The 19,030-nt window shown below is 43.8% G+C and overlaps 1 protein-coding gene across 5 annotated transcripts in view; it reads right to left on the minus strand.

Moving 5' to 3' along the window:
- Positions 1-19,030, minus strand: part of RTN4 (reticulon 4) — a 40,160-nt gene that overhangs the window by 20,220 nt on the left and 910 nt on the right. The window contains exons 2-3 of one of the 5 annotated variants that reach the window (XM_015621148.3): positions 6,056-6,112; positions 2,825-5,137 (exon numbers count right to left, since the gene is read on the minus strand). The exons of 1 other annotated variant lie outside the window; for it this stretch is intronic. In XM_015621148.3, coding sequence (XP_015476634.1) covers positions 2,825-5,137; positions 6,056-6,112 — 2,370 coding nt within the window. Of the gene's footprint in view, positions 1-2,824; positions 5,255-6,055; positions 6,113-18,927; positions 19,003-19,030 lie in introns of those variants that run through there. 3 more of the 5 variants (XM_015621147.3, XM_033513162.1, XM_015621149.2) reach the window with 3 other exon arrangements.

Here is a 19,030-nt window from a genome sequence, read left to right on the forward strand (position 1 = left end):
TGCAACAGAAGGGCTGAGATATGGAAAGTGTATATTTAGCTTTCACCTCTCTTCAGGAGCTGGCAACTTGTCCAGACCAGGATGGATCCCTCCTGTTGGGCAGGCACTGAGGTTCCACCTCGGTGACAAACACTAGATGGCATTAAAGCCCTGTCACACAGGCTGGCCCTAACCCAGGGCTCCCCAGTGCCTGCTGCAGGCACACAGGAACACACAAACACACAGGAACTGCCCTCTGAGGTCACATCTCAGCAGGCACAGCATTGATGGAGCTCAGGAATGTGTATGTGAGGTCTGCTGAAGGTGACAGAGAATTTTTTGCTATTTGCTCAAAGCCAAATACAGCAGCTACCGAGAAATACAAACTTGGGAAAAAAACCACCACTGTATTCAAGACAGCAGAAATTGCTGGTGTTACAGGGGGGTGTTTGCCCTTAAAACTGTTCCTGTTGTTACCCACTCTTCTGAATTTGTTTGGGTTTTTTTTGCTTTTGTGTGTTTCTTAGATCACTCCAGGTTACTCAAGGGTGTGCCAGGCACCATTTAACAAACCTCCTTCTACCCAGGAGGCTCTTCAAAGTTTTCCACTTGCTTCAGTGGAATGGGGAAGTTTAAAACGTATCTGCAACCTTTTTAGAATACCTGTTAGCTCCCTGCAGCCCACTGGGGCTGTGGGAAGTTCCAACACACCGGCATTTAGGTTAGCTTCTGAAAAATAGAACTATTAAGTAAGCATTCCACAACCTTGGATTTAAGTGCACCAGTAAGGCAGCTCAGATTAAAGCTTTAACAAGCATCAGTCACACCATCACACCAGCTGAATTCCACGAGTCTTAAGACACAGCAAAATCTATTTCAGTTCCACTGACTGGTAGGGAAAAAAAGCCCCAAAGAAAAAACGTAGACTCAGAAGGCCAAACACATGCACAGATGTACTTGGCCTTGTGATGAACAATCCCTCCTTGTTAGTTCTTCAATGATAGCTCTGAAATTGTGCCTAAGCAGGGTGGTATTTAAAGCAGACAACTGATGTCTGTGGCTTGTCTCACAAGTCCAGTTCTGTATTTTGCAACACAGCAGAGTGTGGAGAAAAATCCAGGAAAAAAAAAAGGCCCATTTTTGAGTTGGTAGTCTCATCTATTTAGCTTTGGCGTAAAGCAAAAAAATTTTCTTCCCAAACAACACAGCACATCAAAAATGAAAATTCCAGCTGCTCTCCAGAGTGAACACAACACTGGGAGGCTGCAGCTCCCCAGCCCAGCTCACAGCACTCTGCTGGGCCGGGTCCCTGGGCTGTGGATGGGAGAGCCATGACACTGCTCAGCTCCTCCTCTTTGCTCTGGCAGCTTCCCAGGGATGGAAGAGCAGCAGCTGTGTCCTCCCCAGAGCCACAGCCAGGGGCTGCCTGCCCCAGGCAGGGACTTGCCAGCCCCAATGCAATGATTGAAGACCCTCTGCAAAGGCCTCCCTTTAAAAACAACTAACACAAAAGCTCTTCTATTAAGTGTAGTGTTTTGTTTTTGGGTTTCTTTTTAAGTAGTCTGAGCTCTAAGCAATTAACCCCTTGACATGAAGTCCAAGACACACAGCTGCTCTCTAGACAGTTCTGTCTGCTGGAAGCCTTCACAGAACACACAGACACACTAAGAGTTTCAGCAGTGCAGGTTATCCATGAAGTTTTATCCCAAGGGAAAAGCAAAACTCTGTCCTTTCTGCCTTACCTGTATGTAGAGGAGGTGAGACAGGAAAAATGGCAAAGGTAAATATAAAAAACACATCATCTACCTTATTTCCCAAACCTATTTCAATTGCACCAACACTGATGTGCACTCCAACATACACCTGCCATTCCCTTCCAACTGAGGGTATTCTGTAATCCTATTTTATGAACTGTAGGCTGGAGCTACTGCATAAATACAGTACTGCTGCTGAGTCAAACTAACTCCTGCTTTTCTATTTAGAGCACTGTGCTTTCTGCAGTAGCTGTTTTTTTTTTGGTGTGATTGCTTCTGGTCAAAGCTTAAGTAGCAGCAGAGTGCTGCAATATCAAAAAGCAAAGTATTCCCCTAATCTACAAAAAGCTGGAAATGCATGAGGTGTTCAGTTTAGAGAAAAGAATACAACTTCCTGCTACTGTGACTGCACATTACTGTAAGAAAAATTAACTACGCTGAAGTGCAAGCCCTGCCTGAAAAGAGAAACAGAAATTAATACCTGTGCTGTGCATAAGCCAATTTTAGTGTTTGCAGAACATTCAACTTCCTAACAGGCACTTCTCCAGTAACCTGCACACTAAACTCACTCACGTTCTCCACTTGGTTTAAACCACCAGCCTTATCTAAGGCAGGCTGGAGATGCACAGGCTCTTTTCCAGATTCCAGGCACATACAGGAGCAGCAGGGGTATTTTCCTGAGTTTTACAGACTGATGTCTGAACTGTTAATGAAAAGGAAGAAATGCCTCTTCAAAACATGTGCACACAGCAAGCAGCAGCCCAGATTCAGAGTTTGGGTGGCCACCCTGTGCCCAGCCTGTGGACAGGCATGGAAGGGCCTGCAGTGAGCAGCCACTTATTTCTGCATCAAGCAGAAGAGCTGGAGGAGAAACCTGGAGATGCTGAGTCCACCCCTGATAAACAGAAAAAAGCTACTAAAGCAATCAGAATATGAGAAAGGTACAAGTGCAGGCACCGACATTTTCTGTTACCCTTGGTCTACAGAGAAGTTTACAGAAAGCGATTTTAAAAGAGTAAGTCAAGACATGCTTAAGTTTAGCTAAAGAATTATGCAGACCAGCAAACTGCAAGACAGCATACATGGATTACCTGAAGACTTATTCAGCTTTGCTGAAAATACAGCAGTAGGTTTTTTCTTTTCTTTAACAGAAGCAGCTTCTTTCTCAGCTTCCTTCTCAAAAGCTCTTGGTTTTACTACACTGACTAGCTCTTTTTCAGCAGATAAAGGTGAGGTATCTGTGGCTGGTAAGGACATGGTGGATACTTCAGGCACTTCTCTGTCCACAGCCTCCAAAGACTTTTTCAAGGCATTGCTATCTTCCTCAGCTTTTACTTCTACATTCTTCACAGATAGATCACAGGGCAGCTCTGGGCAAGGCAACTGCCTCTTCTCACCCTGGATCACCTTACTGATGTCTTCACCTTCACCTTTGTGCATTATTTCTCGGTCAGCGGCTTCTGTCACAAATTCAGGAATAGTTTTAGGATGACCTAACATCACAAAGTCTTCTTCCACTGAGACTGGGGAAGACTCCATGGGTGAGAGAGCTTTGTCATCTCCTGTTTTTGGTTCCATAGCAACAGATTCATCAGCTGAATAAGCCAAAGCATCCAGCTCTTCCATTTGAAGAGGAATCTTATCTGCCTTGGCTATTATTGGCTCAGATGGTGGAGCAGCAACAATTTTGGAAGAGTCCAGCTCGGGTTGGAATGACTCCAGATAAGGCTTGCCCGTGGCAGCTACTGAATCCACCAGTCCTTCCTCATGTTCTTCGTCTGTGGCAATACTCTCAGTGGATTTACTTTTAAAGAGAGATGGATCTTCACTTTCTTCCTCAGCAAAGTCAGATATCATCTGGCTATTAAACAGGCCAGCTTTTCCAAACTGTGGAGACAGGGTTCCATCTAGCTCCTTGTCTTCAGGCACATCCTGAGAAATGCTTTCTGTTACCGGCATCTTTGAATACTCTGTGAAAGATGGAGAAGGAGATTCCCCAGAAACTTTTGTTCCCTTAATTAAGTCACATGCAATAGATATATAAGGAGTCTCCAGATCTTCAGGAGTGCTGCTACTCTCACCATCAGGTTGTTTAAATGCCAGTGTCTCCTTTGCTTCCTGGGCCTGTGTCAGTGGTACCTTCACTGCCTCTTGGTACACAGGAGGTTTTTCAGCCTCTTTTACATTCTCATACTTGGCAGTGGGCATAAATGTTTCTAGTGGGGAAGCTTCCAGCTGCACAGCAGATGCCTCTGCCCCAGCAGCACCGGTGCTTAGCGGAGCTTCCATAACAATATCTGGCAATATCGGGGATGGAGCGGCTTCCGAGCCCTCAAAGGAGGGGCAGATTTGTGCCGCGGGTTTCAGCGTCTCCTGCGCCGCCTCGGAGGTTTGCACTAAATCAATCTTGGGTTCGTAAGCCAGTTTTGTGCAGGCTGCATCGTGCATCTCGTACGCCTCCTGCACCAGGTCAGGAGTGAGACCCTCGGGCATGTTTGCGGCGCTGTCGGGCGGCACTGGCGGGACCCCCTGGGCTTTAGCAGGGTCAGCTCCCTGTCCTTCCTGCCCAGTGGCTCCAGCAGCAAAATTACCTTGTTCTGGGCCCGTCTGAGCTTTCAGTTCTGCAATTTTTTTCTCATCGTCTGTTCTATTTTCTGAAGTGCCTTCCTCTAGTGGAGAAAGAGATTTGCCTTTGTTACCACCAGGACTTGGAGTGGAGTCAAATTTAGTACAAGTGATGTAAGTCTGCGAAGGTTCTTTTACAGCTTCTGGGGTGCTGGGGAAGGAGGGCTCTTCAGCACTGCCTTCACTCTCTCTTTCGTAATCCTTCTGCACATTCAGCTTACCCACACCATATTTGTCATCTAAACTGCTCTCCAGCTTGGTGTCTATCTTACTTCCAACATCCTCTCTCATGCTGCTCAGTCCGTGACTAGCACCTTTGACTTCCCATATTGGCTCAAATGGTTTGAAGTCTGCATATTCTTCCCTCCTAAGAGGGTCTTCTTTCAGCACCCCTTTTTCACCATGATCACCACTTCCTCCGTACTTGTCTTTGTTAAAGGAGTCATCTTCCTCGTTTCTTTCAAACAAATCTTGGGGAGATTCTGGAGACATTTTCAGCTGCTGTGCAGGCGTTTTCTCCAGGTTAGGTAATTCTTTAGGGCCCTCTAGCTGTGTTTTTTCTTTAGCTGGAGATAAAATGGCTGCTTCTTCTTTAGCAAATGGGGCCTGTGAGTGTTTCATGTCTGAAATGTCTTTATCATTTCCCTCTGCAAGAAAGGGGTTTCTGGCATTTTTCATGGGTTCTTTATAAACCTCACTGGAGCTCTCTTTGTAAGTGCCTCTTGCAGGAAATCCATCTGAGAGGGTACCAAAGGCTGCGTGCTCTTTAAAGGGATCAGCTGAGAGAGGAGAGAAGGAGGGAAGAGAAGGAGCAGGATCAAGCGAGACTGCAGAAAAATCCTCTTGACCAAGCGACTTAGTGTTACCTGGCTGCTCCTGCAAGTCCATAACTTTTTCTGTGACCGTGGATAGAAAGGAAAGTTAGAGAATGCAAGTGCTCTCAAAGTCAGTGCAAACTTTCAACAGGTTCACATGATTTTAGCTACTAAAAAGCTCTTCCAAGGTCTAGCATGGATACTATGAGCCATTAATCACTTAAAGCTATTCTACTTCACTTCTAAGAGAGAAGTGAGCAAGAGGCTCAAGAAGCAGCAACTTTATGCAGTGCAAAGATCTCAGTAAAGCTGAAGATGCCAGACAAGTACAGGGGGGCAATATTAACAAAGCCAGAACAGGAGGGTGGCAAAGGGGAGACAGAGAGAGGGGGTGTGTGGATGCTTGGGCATAAACATATTGCACAAATGTGTGCCAGCAAAGTCTTTTTTTGACACATTTTTTTTAAATGGGAATTTGTGGATGGTGTACCAAATAAAAACCACTAAATCAATACCACAGGTACAAATTTTACTTCTTTAAAATACTGCAGAAAGTTACTATAGATTAAATCTTTCTGCTAAATCAGCAAAGCAACTATGCTCTGATGTGTTAACCTGTTAACAGTATCAACTTCTCTCCTACATCAAGGGTCCAAGAATTCACAGATGGCTGCATCTTGTTTATGAAACAGTTTACCACGTAAACAAATGAATGTGTATTAAAATCTGGAATAGATCAGCCGAAAAGTCAAAACTGAAAAATGCGACAGAGGCTATTCTTGGACCCATGCTGACTTTCAGTAGAGGCAGACTAGTGGGAAAGGGTTAATGAGGTCAGAAAGGCAGGAGGTACTCAGACAAAGGGGAGCAGAAAGAACTTGCCTGCAGAGGAGTGCATCAGAGGCGCAGGTGTAGCAGGAAGAGCAAAAAGGGTCTCATCTGAAAAACAAACAAATAACCTCAGCAGAAGGAAGGGCCAGGGTGAAGAGGGGAGAAAGCGCACGAGGAGTCAGTTCCCAATAAACCCAAGGGATCCACAGGCAGCGCCCAAGAGAACCAGGGAACACCATCGGCAGAGCCGACACCCAGATTTCCCCATTCACAATGGGATCTTTACTGAGGGATCTCCACCCTCCAAGCCAGTGACCAATGTAGGCTGAGACACACCTTGGCAGCTGCTCTTCTTTTCATTCCCTGACCCTGCACACCACTGGGCAGCTACACCTGCCATTGCCAGTGGCACATGGTCCTTACTCGGCTCTCCCCACCCAAGGTGTCCTCACACCCTGCATTTGTGTGAGAGCAGCCCCAACAAACTCAACCAAACACTGCTCAAAGTTGAGATGACTAAAGCAAGCTCCGAAAGGCCCCACAAACACAGCCACACTGGGCCATACCACCTGCTTTATGCCTTCACTCTTCTCCTTTTGGTATCATACAGACAAGCCCCCAGCAGAAGCTTTTATTTTTAAAGTCTTTTTTGGCATGATCCAAGCAGTGTATTTGGCTTTGTTGTGTTTGCTTTAAGCCCAGTATCTCCCAAGACAAACCCAGTTCTCCAATTTCCACTCCAAGCTGCAATACCAGCCATCATGAGGAAACTGGCAAAGCAAAACCAGTTCTTCTCTGGATTTCTGTGTCAGCAGCAGGGTTTTTCCCAGGTCCATCACAGTCTGCAAGCTTTACACTCATGTGAGAATAATACCATTTAGGTAAATTTATTTCATTCTGAGAAGTGCATAAACTTTTCCAATTGAGGCTGTTAGAGAATATTTGCAATTTACATCAATTGCATTAGCAGAGCAAAAAATTATATTAAAGCACCTAAATCAGATTTTTATTCTCAGTACAGACACCAACAATCTTTAACTATGGTATTTGCCTGGATAAAATCAAGTATTGGAAAAGAGGTGGGATATTTTTGGCTTGTTTTTTTTACTAATATTAAAAGCAAAGAATAATAGAAGGTATTGATTTGAAAAGATGAAAGGCAAGAAGTGAGAAATATGGTAGTTCAGCAGCACATACATAATAACCCAGGCAAGGAACTAAACTAAGCTGTGTTTTGGCACTAAACCACAACTTGTGCAGAAGAAATGCCACTTGCAGACACTCATGACCTGTCTGGTTTATTCAAGTTAATCCCTTCCAAAAATCAAGTCTCTTCACCACCTGCATTTCCTGTCACAATCTACAGTCAATTGGGTTTGATTCACAGAATATTTATCTCTTGCTGTATTTTGTGGATTATAAGTATCACCTGAAGATGACAGAACACAGAGTAAGAAATAAAGTTGAGTGTAGGACTTGGTATTCAGAAGGGTCCTCAATTCCTGCTGGGCCAAAGGGATTTCTGCTCAGTTTTCTAAAAATTACATTTTTCGATTAAGGACCATATAGAGAGAAACCTCAATTCCAAATTTAGAGCACATTAAAGCAGTGTCACAGTTCAATGGTTGCAAAGCTTTTAAGGACGAAAACCACACTGGAGGACAACTGATGGGCACGTGACACAGAGTCACAGAACTGCTCCACCAAGTACCACTACAGGCCCTTTATTCCAGGAGCTCTTGACTCCACATCCCCTGGCTCACCAGGAGCAGAGGCTGCTCCTCAGCCCGCACCTTTCCTGAAACCACACACTCTCCCTCCTTCAGATCATCCCAGAGCAGCACAGCTCGGATGTACTGGAAGGGTTTTGGGGGCAGGAGAAAAAGCAGGATGGCCCTGATGGGGCCAGGGTGTGAACAGAGACCCTGAGAGCCCAACAGAAAAGGGTCTCCCAGGGAAACCAACACCAAGGCAGCGGAGAGGAGGTGCTGGAAATGCAGGAGAAAGGGCAAATAAACACAGCAGAGTCCACTAGGGGGGCAAAGAGGGTAAGGGGAAAACACACAAGTCATCCCTGAAAGGTGCAGCTCCCTTCCTGTCCAAAGGCCAACTGCAAACTCTACCAAAAATTCCACATTTAAAACCTTTTGAATGCTTTCCAGCCCCAGACAGAGAGATTTCACTTTCTGGGGAAAAGTACTGGGTTTAAGAGCATGGACTCTCATTTTTCAGTGTTTACTTAAGAAAGCACAAGGCAAAAACTCCTTCTGAGGTTTGGCTTCCATTTACCCAACACAGAACCATAAAATCGCTGTGCCAGCCACTGAATTTCCAAGGTTCTCTTAATGGAAGGATATCATGTCCACACCCAACCTTTATTTTCCACACATGGCTAGAGTGTGAAAAGAGATTACATAAAAGCAGTGTTTCCTAACCAGCCAAGGAGAACCACCCACTCTCCCCTCCACCCACATCAGAAAGGCATTTTTCCTGCTGAAAGGAAAAAGATCCAAGGGTTTTTTCCTGCCCTTGGGGGGACTGTGTAACACCTCCAGGAAAGCAGGGAAAATGGAGTAGGACAACTCCCCATCAGCATCGGTGCTGACTGAACCACCGCTCTCTGCAGAGTGCAATTGAAGTGACATGGTGAAAGGGATTTTTTCCAGCAGTGACACTGCTGAAGAATCCCCACCTCCCATGTGGAGGTAGAAACCTCTCAGAAACACAGCTCTGTGGGTAAGTAGGACACTTCTAGGATCCATCACCAGGGGTGGCTTCTCCTATTTGCATCTCAATGGCAGAAATCAGGTGATAAAAACAAACACCCAAACAAGCAACACAACAGAATTAAGTAAAAAAAAAACCAAAACAGAATACATCAAGCTCTGAGCAACAATATTGTCAAGCAAAAGCAGATATTCAAAACACCTTAACTGACAAAGTGAGTTTCACGACAACAAAGTTTCACTCTAATATATACAGAAAAAATCTAAGTGATCTTCTTACAAATAACTTTTTACAAATCATAACTAAAACTCCTTCAGTAAGATCAACTCAGTGAACACTTCCATCAGAAGGCAGATTTTGTTTCATGAAACACAGAAGAATGAGATCTCGAAATGAACACAATCTCCATGAAAAAAGTTTTTATTCCAAGTCTTTTGCAGCCAAAAATCCATAATGATTCAAGTTAGTAAAGTACTTTCAGCATTGCAGCCAAGACAAAGGCTGACCTCTTATTTATGAGTGGCACCACTTTATATGAGTTACTAAAGCACTCCAACTGATGGCTTTTAAAGAGAACTTTAGAGACTCAGCCTGACTGCATTCCTGTTTTTAACCAGAAACATTCTGTAAACTTTAAATTGGATTTCTGAAAATGTAATATTCCCTAAAAAAAAAAACCCCAAACCGAAGAACAAATCACCCACAAATAGCCCTGTCACTTCTTTCATTAGCGTGGAATCTCATATTTTAAAACTGCATTATGATTTCAGCTAAAACATAACATCCCCCAACGAAAATCAGATTTCAGTTTTGTTTAAAAATAAAGAACCCTGACACCAGCATGACAAAGACGTGTAATTTTAAACCCTCATTTTAATTTTTGCTGATTTCCCACTAACTGCTGATGTTACAAGATGCTGATATTACCAGCATAAAACTTAACATTTAAATACCAAAATTTCAGATAAAAAGTAGAGAAATAAAAGGAGATTTCTCACACGACTAATGAACGTTATCTGCAAAGGTTTCCAGAGAAAAGGAGAAAAACGTTTAAAATTAAGTAGTACACTGACAATGCCAAGAAAAGCAAATTATGAGAAAAGAGCCTTTTTTCTTCCCACAAAAAACACTTGCCAAAGGAAAGCAGAGGACTTCAGTCTAGTCAGAGAAAATAAGAACTGAGCCAGAACAATTCCTATCCCTCATCACTGGGTTTGTGTAAGTGAAGGACCCTTCCATCTGCTCCCATGTGCCTCCTTCCAATCTGCAGCAGCAGGACTGGCCTAAAGTGGCTTCATTGTTCTGCTGCTCTCCTTATTTCTGTGTATGAGCTCAGCATTAAAACAGACAAAACCCACAGAAATACCGAGCAAACTTCACCTGATGCCCAGTTTAGCTTTGGCAGCTTTTTCAGTTTTGCATTAGGCTGTTAGATGGCAGTTTCAGCCTTCAGAGCTTAAAAACCACTTCCTGGATTAGTTTGCTGGAAAATTCGTGCTAGTCTTAAAACAAAATTAGCAAAAATGGAGACTTCAAGAATCCATTTCACCTTTGCAAGCTTAGGAAATGAGCAAGATACCAAACTAACAGGCCAAGGACTGCTTTTACCTTCCTGACCTCCCACAGTGGGACATTGTGAAAGGCCTCTCCTGTTAACATAAATATTTAACAATAAAGGAAAACAGGGTAAAATTAATACTCTGAGGAATGGCATCTGTGACATGACTCACACATCGTGTAAAAGTTCCATTTGCAGCAACCCCTCTAGGGCAGAGCTCAAAGAGAAATTGTTCTTTCAATGCACCAAGTTGTTCATGTGCCCACAGTGGAGGCTGCCCCAGCAGCACTTCTGTCTCAAGCTGTTTAGCAACACATGTGGCCATTTAAAAGTTAATTATTTCAAGTTCTTGGATGCCTAATTTCCTACTGCAGTACAAAACAAGGGCACACAACTTCACAAGAATTTCCTGAGAAAAGAGGCTGCCTACACAAACTCCATTTAAATCATCTCCTGTTATGATGCGATTGTTCTAAATACGGGATTTCGCCAAATATTTAAACCACTCAAGATTAAGAACTTTAACTATTAATAGAACCTTCTCACATCATTAGATCAGGCTGCAGAGCCACAGAAAATAATTAGTTTTCCCCTTTGGCTCCTTTTAGTTACAGGTCTAAGTTTTTAAAGAGAAGTTTCCAGTTTAGGAAACTATTTGGAAATATTGGGAGGAAAGTGTGCCAGCTGCTACAGAAGATGGGAGTTGTTGAAGATTTAAGGGGGTAAAAGGAGCTCCATTTTGGACATCCTGAGGGCTTCTCAGCTGGGATCACAAAAGGAACAAAGACCTTTGATCATTAACGAGCCCAGCTGTGGGGTTGTTTCAGGCCTTCATGGCAATTACTGCAAAGTGGAATCATGCATCACCTGCAGGGAGAGTTCTGCACTACTCAAAATGCATGAAGAAAACAAGTTCAAAAAGAGCATTTTAAATACTCAGTTTCTGCAAACAATTCTCCAGCAAATAACATTTTCTTGTTGTCTAAGCAGAAATCTGTATCCAAACCGGTTTAGGCAAGTTTTTTCAATATACTTTTTACATGGTCCAGTTTCACAGCTTCTCCTCTTTTAAAATAGCTCCACTTGAGGCAAGCTTCCCAGCAACACAGAGGCTGTAAAGCATGGACAGAGGTGAGCTATGTGCTATTTCTTCTCCTTTTGATCAGCTATTTAGTGAAAAGAAAGGCATTTCCACTCCCTTGCAATAGCCAAGTGCCAAGCAAAGCAGGAGCAGAGGGATTGCAAGGAAGAGACATTAGCCCTGGCTCTAGCACAACATTCCCTGTTACAATTCCCAGGCTGCCAAATTAAGAACCCACAAGGAAGATGTTTCTAAAAGGCCATTAAATACTGCAGACACAGCTGCCACTCTCCCCTCACTCTTTTGACCAGCAACACCAGGGACAGGATCCAAAGCATTTCAGAGAGTGAAAATGTTCTGTTCCATAATGCCACTGAGTGTCACCCCATCCCCTCAGAGCAGGGACAGGATTTTATGGGGCATCTTTTGTTAGCAAAACTAAACAAACAAAGAAGAAAGTCTCAGGGTTCAGCTCCAAAGCAACTTTTCACTCCTCTCCCACCACGTACACACAGAATTCCCAGAAACAGGACGCACGTACCTATCCCAGCCCAGCAATCCGCAGGAGCTCACCAGGAGGAAATGAAATTCTCTCAGGAACAAAGAGAAAACTGTTCTGCTCCTGAGCACGACCCAAAGCTCAGGAGGAGTAAATGGCACAGCTGAGTACCACACACCTTGGCTGGAGCAGCTGCCCAATCACAGAAATTCTGTTTATTACCCAAAGTAGCATCAGGTGGTGGGCAAAGCCTCCCTTTGTAGAAGTCAGGTGGCCACAATTAACCCCAACTGTTCACAGCCACCTCTGATGGCCTGAAATGCCCACTTCACAATCACAACTGCATTTAATATAAAAATCAAACCTATTTAATTGCAAAGATAAAGCTTAATTTAGAACAATCTAAAATATGAACGTTCCCAGATTCAGCATTTGCAGCCACCAATTTATACTGTTTCAATAGCTTTGATTAAAGAGAAGCAGAAAGAAACAATCTAGCCAAATGCAAACACGTGTGTCCAGCTAAACACAGCTTTAAATCCAACTATTCGGTCTTGGGCAACATTTGTAACCAAAAAAATACTTCATAATTCCTCTAAAACCTAAGTAACTCTTCCTTAAGACCCAGACTCTTTAACCATACGTTGAAATAACAAGAAATTTGAGTTCTGGCAGTGCCACAAAGCAGAAAAATATAGTAATTACATCAGAACTTATTCAAAGGCAGGAGGTCTACAGAGCCATGCAAATCCTATCATTATGCAGACATTATCCAATTTAATTTTAGAGATTATACCAATCATAAGATTCCCTTTCACTGATTTGTACAGATGGATTTTTCCCTGCTTTCCCCACAATTAAACAAATTAAGCAGTATTTAGCTGAGCAACCTTATCATTGCAGAAGAATGTATTTATTAGCAAAATAATCTTTAAAGAATGGAGATGAGATGCTACTGATTTCTTTTGGCATCTCTTCCCAGCACATTACCTTGTGTGACAAGCCTCTGACATAAGAGTTTACAGTCTGCAAAATAAAAACAAATTGGTGCATAAGATGTCTGATGGGTAAGAGATGAAAAACAGGGAGCAATGGACTCGGTGTAGCCATTAATAGCTGTAGAATATCTTTTAATTAAAGGGAAAAGGCAATGTGAAGATTCTGAGTCTTGATGTCCTCCTGACAACCATGCAACAACACTACCACAGCACTGTAATTTTGGTCAATACAGGTATTGCCCAACCATTTCAATTTTTTTCTCATTCAAAACAGAATACACAGAGAAAATCAAATTTTCCTGTCTAACAGTGTGGTATTTTAAAGAAAACTTTAGTTTAAAGTGTTCTAAATCCATCCCCCTGAGCAGGCTGAAGGTACCCCCAGCAGACCTGGCTGAAGCCCACGAAAGAAGGAGCCTCTCTGCCACCAGTGACATTTTTCTCCCCGTTTGTTCCCGTCTGTTCTGAGCTCCAAGCTGCTTTGCAAGGCCTCACACATGCTCTTTCGTCTGTTTTCCTTGGCACACACAGGGGACACAGAGCGACAGGCATTAAGGAATTTTCTCTCCTGTCAGAAAAGGGGGGACAGCAGGGTTCAAGGAAAACTGTCACAAACCAGCGCTGACTGGATAAGCAGGAGGATTTTGACAGACTGAGAACATTTTTAACTGGCAACAGGAAAGTTTATATTTATCTCAGTCTTGTATCTTATTTGAAGACATCTTAACTAACATGCTGTCCCCCAGTTGATGAAGTTGATGACATGATTGCCCTGTTCATTAAAAAGCTGCCAGTAGAAGCTGGGAGTATCTTCTCAGACACAAAGCAACTCTCCCAGGAAAACCATGGAGGGTCACACTGTTATTCCCAATACTTCTACACTAAGAGGGGATATAAAATGCAAAGTATTTTTTCTTTATACATCAGAAAGCAACAAATTGAGACAAACCCATTAAAATCATAGGGGAAAGCAGTAATTTAAAACCATAAACTCTAACCTAACTTAAAATCTCGTATTTTGACAGCTACAGTTGGCAGCAGATTGATTATTGCCATTTGAAAGACAAAAAACATTCCACTGAGATAATTTGATTTTCTCAGACTTTGTGAATATTAATAAGGTCATTATTTTATTGCTGTTGTAATAGTTCTTATTGATGGAAAGACCAATTTAAAAAGCCATCCACCAAGTATGTGTCATCTGTCTGGAGTGCAGGATCTCAGTGCTGGCTGCCCTAAAAACTGAGACTGCAGAATAAGTAGAAAATATTATGCAGTGTTTCCAAAGCATACACAGGAGGAATTTCTATTTTAGATCATACACAAAGAAATTTTTTGAAAAACTGCATTAAAACATCACTTTTCTACTGAGGTCTCACAGTTCACAATTTTTACTTGGCAATAATAGATCTTTTTTTTAAAAAAATTTCATTTCTAAAGCAGCTTGATAGTTACACAATTTACCTCCTACTTTATGTAGAAGCATTTCTGAATATCTCAAGACAATCTACCTGTAAGATTCAAGTTGCTTTCCATTTTCTAGCCAATAAATGACCAAGAACTATTTCCTTGCCTCCAAACTAGACCCCAAAGGACATTCTCAGATTGAATTATGCTTCGCTAATTTTTCTATCTGACTTTGGTAGTTACTATAGAAACCTGCCAGCACAAATAAAAGAAAAAAAGAAGCTTCTGTCAAAATATTAACAGAAAATAAAGAAAAAGAACTCCAGCACACCAAGTGCTCCAGTTGAAGGTTAACCACCCTTTGTTCCTTCCCAGCACACAAAGGCCAGGCGGATCAGAGAGCCATCAAGCAGCTGGGTGTGGCAGAATGGACATGGAAACAGGCACACAAAGCCTCAAAATCCCCCCAAAAAATTGTGTGGCCACCATCAGAGCCCCCCAGAATTCCAGCAGCACGGAAACACTGGGCTCCAGGGTTAAGAAGACTGATGCCTAAGTGCCTCCTGCTAAGTAGCCAGGCTCTTGGACTGAGTGCTCTCCAAAGCACTGCAGGAAGAGGAAGGAAAATGAAAACATCTGCTTTCCCAGCAAATTCGAAAAAACCTCTGACTGGGAGTCTGAACACTCCCCTCAACTTCCTGTGAGTGCTGCTGTTTGTGGTTATCTGTGAGATAAGAAAGAGGTTTTGTGGCCACCAGTGGTGATGCAACAAGGTGGACAAGGCAGTGGTCACTCCATAGCCATGTCCCAAGCTTCCTTAAGTACAGGCTGGGAAGATGGGGAAAGAGGGCAAACAAACTGTGGCTCCTCACTGTCTTCTAACTTGTGGTTTGTAGGATTTCACCTCCAAGGGGAAAACTCCCAGTGCAATTCAAAACTTCCCTGAGGGCTCCATCATTATAGGGCAGGAGGAAGCAGTGTGGTTTTATCCTGGAAAGCAGGGATACACACATAAAACAAACATACCATCCAACTCGGCAGGACTATCCTTGCACTTCTGCTTACCAGAAGCCAGGGCTGTTTGGCTTCTGAAGCTCTTATACCAGCTCAGTTACAGAAACAGGCCCCAGTGCTAGACACTGCACATGACAATGAATACAACAAGCTTTTGTTGAGCTCACCAAGATGGGAACACTGAAATATGAAAATGAAGGTTTACTATACCAGCCAAATTGCTGATTATTCTCCGCTTTACAACAGAATAAAAAAAACCACATTCCATGTTAGATAATCCAGGTTCTGAACACCTCCCTTAGAGCTTTGCTGACTATACTTGGGAAGAGAAAGTGTCTCTCACCTCAGAGAAACACTGAAGATCAGTGGGTATATATTTTATTAAATGAAGGGTGTAAATGAAAGTCACCAGTGATAGCATTCAAGGACAGCTCTGCTTTTCCAAGTCATGCTGCATCCCGTCCTTAAAATGCACACAACTCCTCTGGAGCAGCCCATGCAGACACAGCAGCACAACAGAGAAAAATCTGAGGAGCAAATGTGCTGGTTTAGAATTAGTCTAAAATGCAAATGCAGGATGTGCAGGGTAAAAGGTTCACTCGCTGGGGTGAGCAGAAGCAAGTATAGATCTGCATTTATTCAGCACCTCCTGCGGCTGGGCTCAGCCAGGCCAGGGACAGCTCCAGGCAGCTCTGCTGACCTCTGCTTGACACTGTCTGGCAAACCTTCCTGAAACCTCTCCTCAGCATGGATGAATTAAAGAAAAAAATCCCATATAATCACATGGAAAAGCAAGACTAATTAATAAACTGGCCCCTCACAACGTTTGCATATGTATTTAACCCAGGTCAGCTGAAGGCAACAGACACACAAGGAAACATCTTTATTCTCTCTGCATGCTGGCCTAGGGCCAGTCTGGTGGATTTTGTGTCCAGGCTTCTGGTAAGTGCAGTTTATCTTCAAAACACACCAACCTCTTCCAGGAAAGTGATATATGACCCTCCTTTTGCTGCAGAATCTAGAGCTTGAAGAAGAAAAGTGGTATCTACTCATTGTAGTACACTAGTTATGCTTACTTTGGGCAGCTAGCCAAAAAAAAGGGGATATTACTTTGGCCTTGTATAACTACCCCAAACTGACTTTTTTTTGTTTGCACCCTATGTAAATTCAGGTAACCAAAAGATTTAAGCAGAGCTGTAGTTTCTGCTACTAACAAAACAGCAAGCACAAACCCCCCAGTAATTGTTCAGGAGAGCCCAAGTTTGACTGCAGAGCTCCTGCTTGTTTTCTCCTCCTGCAAATATTTATATTAGCTCTTCACAAGGTAGGCTGCTGTTACCCTGCCAGAGACTTGCATTACATATAATTATGTCACAATGATACCGAATACTCTTAAGTGTGCAACCCAAAGCAATTACAAAGGTTGTCTTTGTAAAAAACACCTCCATATATACATAAAATCCATTTCAATGGGCCATCAAGCAGGCAATACATTTTTGCTATTGTTCCACTGACAAAAGGCAGCACCACGGCCAATTGTTGCAGATAAAAGAAACCCTACTATTCTCTGCATACTTGCTACAGGTCATACTCTACTCCTGGAAACAGAATTTCAAAGTTTTTTGCCTCAAATCCTCATAGATCAAAAACATAAAGAGGTTTTTTTTCCCAAATTTCTAGATGGTGAATTGTAATTCTTCAGTTACACCTTAAATTCAAACAGCAGAGCTCAAAGTAAGTGAAACCACAACTCTGCAGAGAGCAAACCACAGGGCCATGTGGCTGTCCCTGCCATGGTCACCCTGCCACCAGTTGCAGGCAGCAAATTCATTTTGCCAGTCTCCCAGAACGACTGAGAGTGAACTCATTTGAAGCCAAGTCAAATATCTTAACCCAGAGAGTTTTAACACCCTCTGCTAAATGTAAAGTTAACAAATATTTGATGTTTAAATGGATATTTAAGATGATGGAAACTAAGTGCTCCTGTATCTGAGAAGGCCGAAGTACTCATGAGATAACCTGGCAATGCTTTTATCAGCATAATTTGTTCTCATCTAGGAGTTTCAAGTACAGAGCTTCTAATATTTCAACTCATCATTAGATGAGCATTGTGTTACAACACCTTGTCTTTGGAAACCAGGCCTCCCCCAGATGCCAGTCCTTACTTCAGAGCCCTAAATTAATCATCACTGACAAATTAAAATAACTCTTTGATGCCACTTCTCAGCTGTACTACGCAATTCTCACAGTTAGGTCTCTAAAACAGAACTATTTCAGGAATTACTGTGCTCTTTTTGCCTTATCCTTCAGGGGTCAAAGAGAAAAAAACAAACAAATCCCTTCCAGAAAGCACACTTTCATCCCTCCTTTTCAAAGCAACATGATTTGGTAGATCCTATTTCTTCCATTCAGTTCTGTTTAAACCATCCAGAGCTCCACTCAAGAGAACACGCCTAGAAAAAATTCTGTTCATCCATCATATAGAATCCCTCCTCTCCAGTCTGTTGCAGGCTTTTGTCATCATCTGCCCTCCAAATGGTGGAAACAAAAAAAAAATTAATCTCCTTGGCATATTGCTACACAGAGAGCTTCCAGAAGAACAAAACAAAGTAGGCTTCGTTAAAGACAACAGCACAAGTAACTATAAAGTCCTGTCACACATGCAAATAAAATGCATTGTGAAACTTCCCCTGAAAAAAAACAAATCCAGGTTTTAAAAAGCCTCTTTAAAAATTATTGTTCCAGATTTTTTAAATTAGATCTTAAGTATCATGCCCCTCCATACTGTGGTGTTTAGTTATTACTGAAATCCTGCATCTTTACAACATACCAACACCACAACAGCAATGAAGATAAGCACACACCGTGATGATCTCAAGGCACTTGAATTTGTTCCTTTTCACTGTTTTAGTGGCCTCAAGTCAGCTCTTGTACTTTGAATTAAGAAGTGGAGCCAAAGCACACTCGCAATCCGCATGCAAGGCATTAGTCACGCGGGTCAGCTCCCGGATTAGACCCGAGAAGGGCCCTGGCGCTCGGGCAGCACCAGCAATTGTTGGGGGGTGACGCCCTCCGCTCCACAGCCCTGTGCTCCGGCGAACCCCCACATTACGGGGCGACGCCTTGGAGAAGCCCCAGGTGACAGCCGTGGCTAAACCGCGGCCATCCAGGACGCGAGGCTGACATTCTTCTCCAGGACTGCCACACCTAAAGCAGCGAGCCTGGTCGCCCTTTGTGCTAGCACACATTCCTCCCTAGGTCACCGGTTCCCTCCCGGGGGCTCAGCCCCGCAGTCCGCGGCCGGGGCGCGGCGTCCCCACGCAGGCTGCGGGCCGCAGGGTTGTGCCGGCCAGGTGGAGGGCCGGCGGCTCCGCAGTCCATCGCCTCGCCCCTCCCTCCAGGCGCTGTGTTAAACATGAGTAAGATTACAAGTATCTTATGTTTCCCTCCTCCTCCGCGCTCCCACACCCAAACCCGCAGTGCCGGGCCGCCCCGGGGAGAACCGTGCCCGGGACAATGCGGCGAGGGAGGGCTCTGCGCCGGGAGAGAACCGGCCGGAGCCTCGAGGACGTCGCGGCCGGCCCCTCGGGATCTGCCGGTACCCCGGGCAGGGCCGTCCCCAGGGGGCTCAGTCGGTACCTCGGACACGGCCGGTCTCTCTGGCCTCGGCCGGTAGCCCGGGCTCGCCCCCCGCTCCCCCCGCGACGCGGCCGTTGCCAGGCGGCGGCGGCGGCGGCCTCGC

The sequence above is a fragment of the Parus major genome, chromosome 3 (assembly GCF_001522545.3).
Source record: "Parus major isolate Abel chromosome 3, Parus_major1.1, whole genome shotgun sequence".
Lineage (NCBI taxonomy): Eukaryota > Metazoa > Chordata > Aves > Passeriformes > Paridae > Parus > Parus major.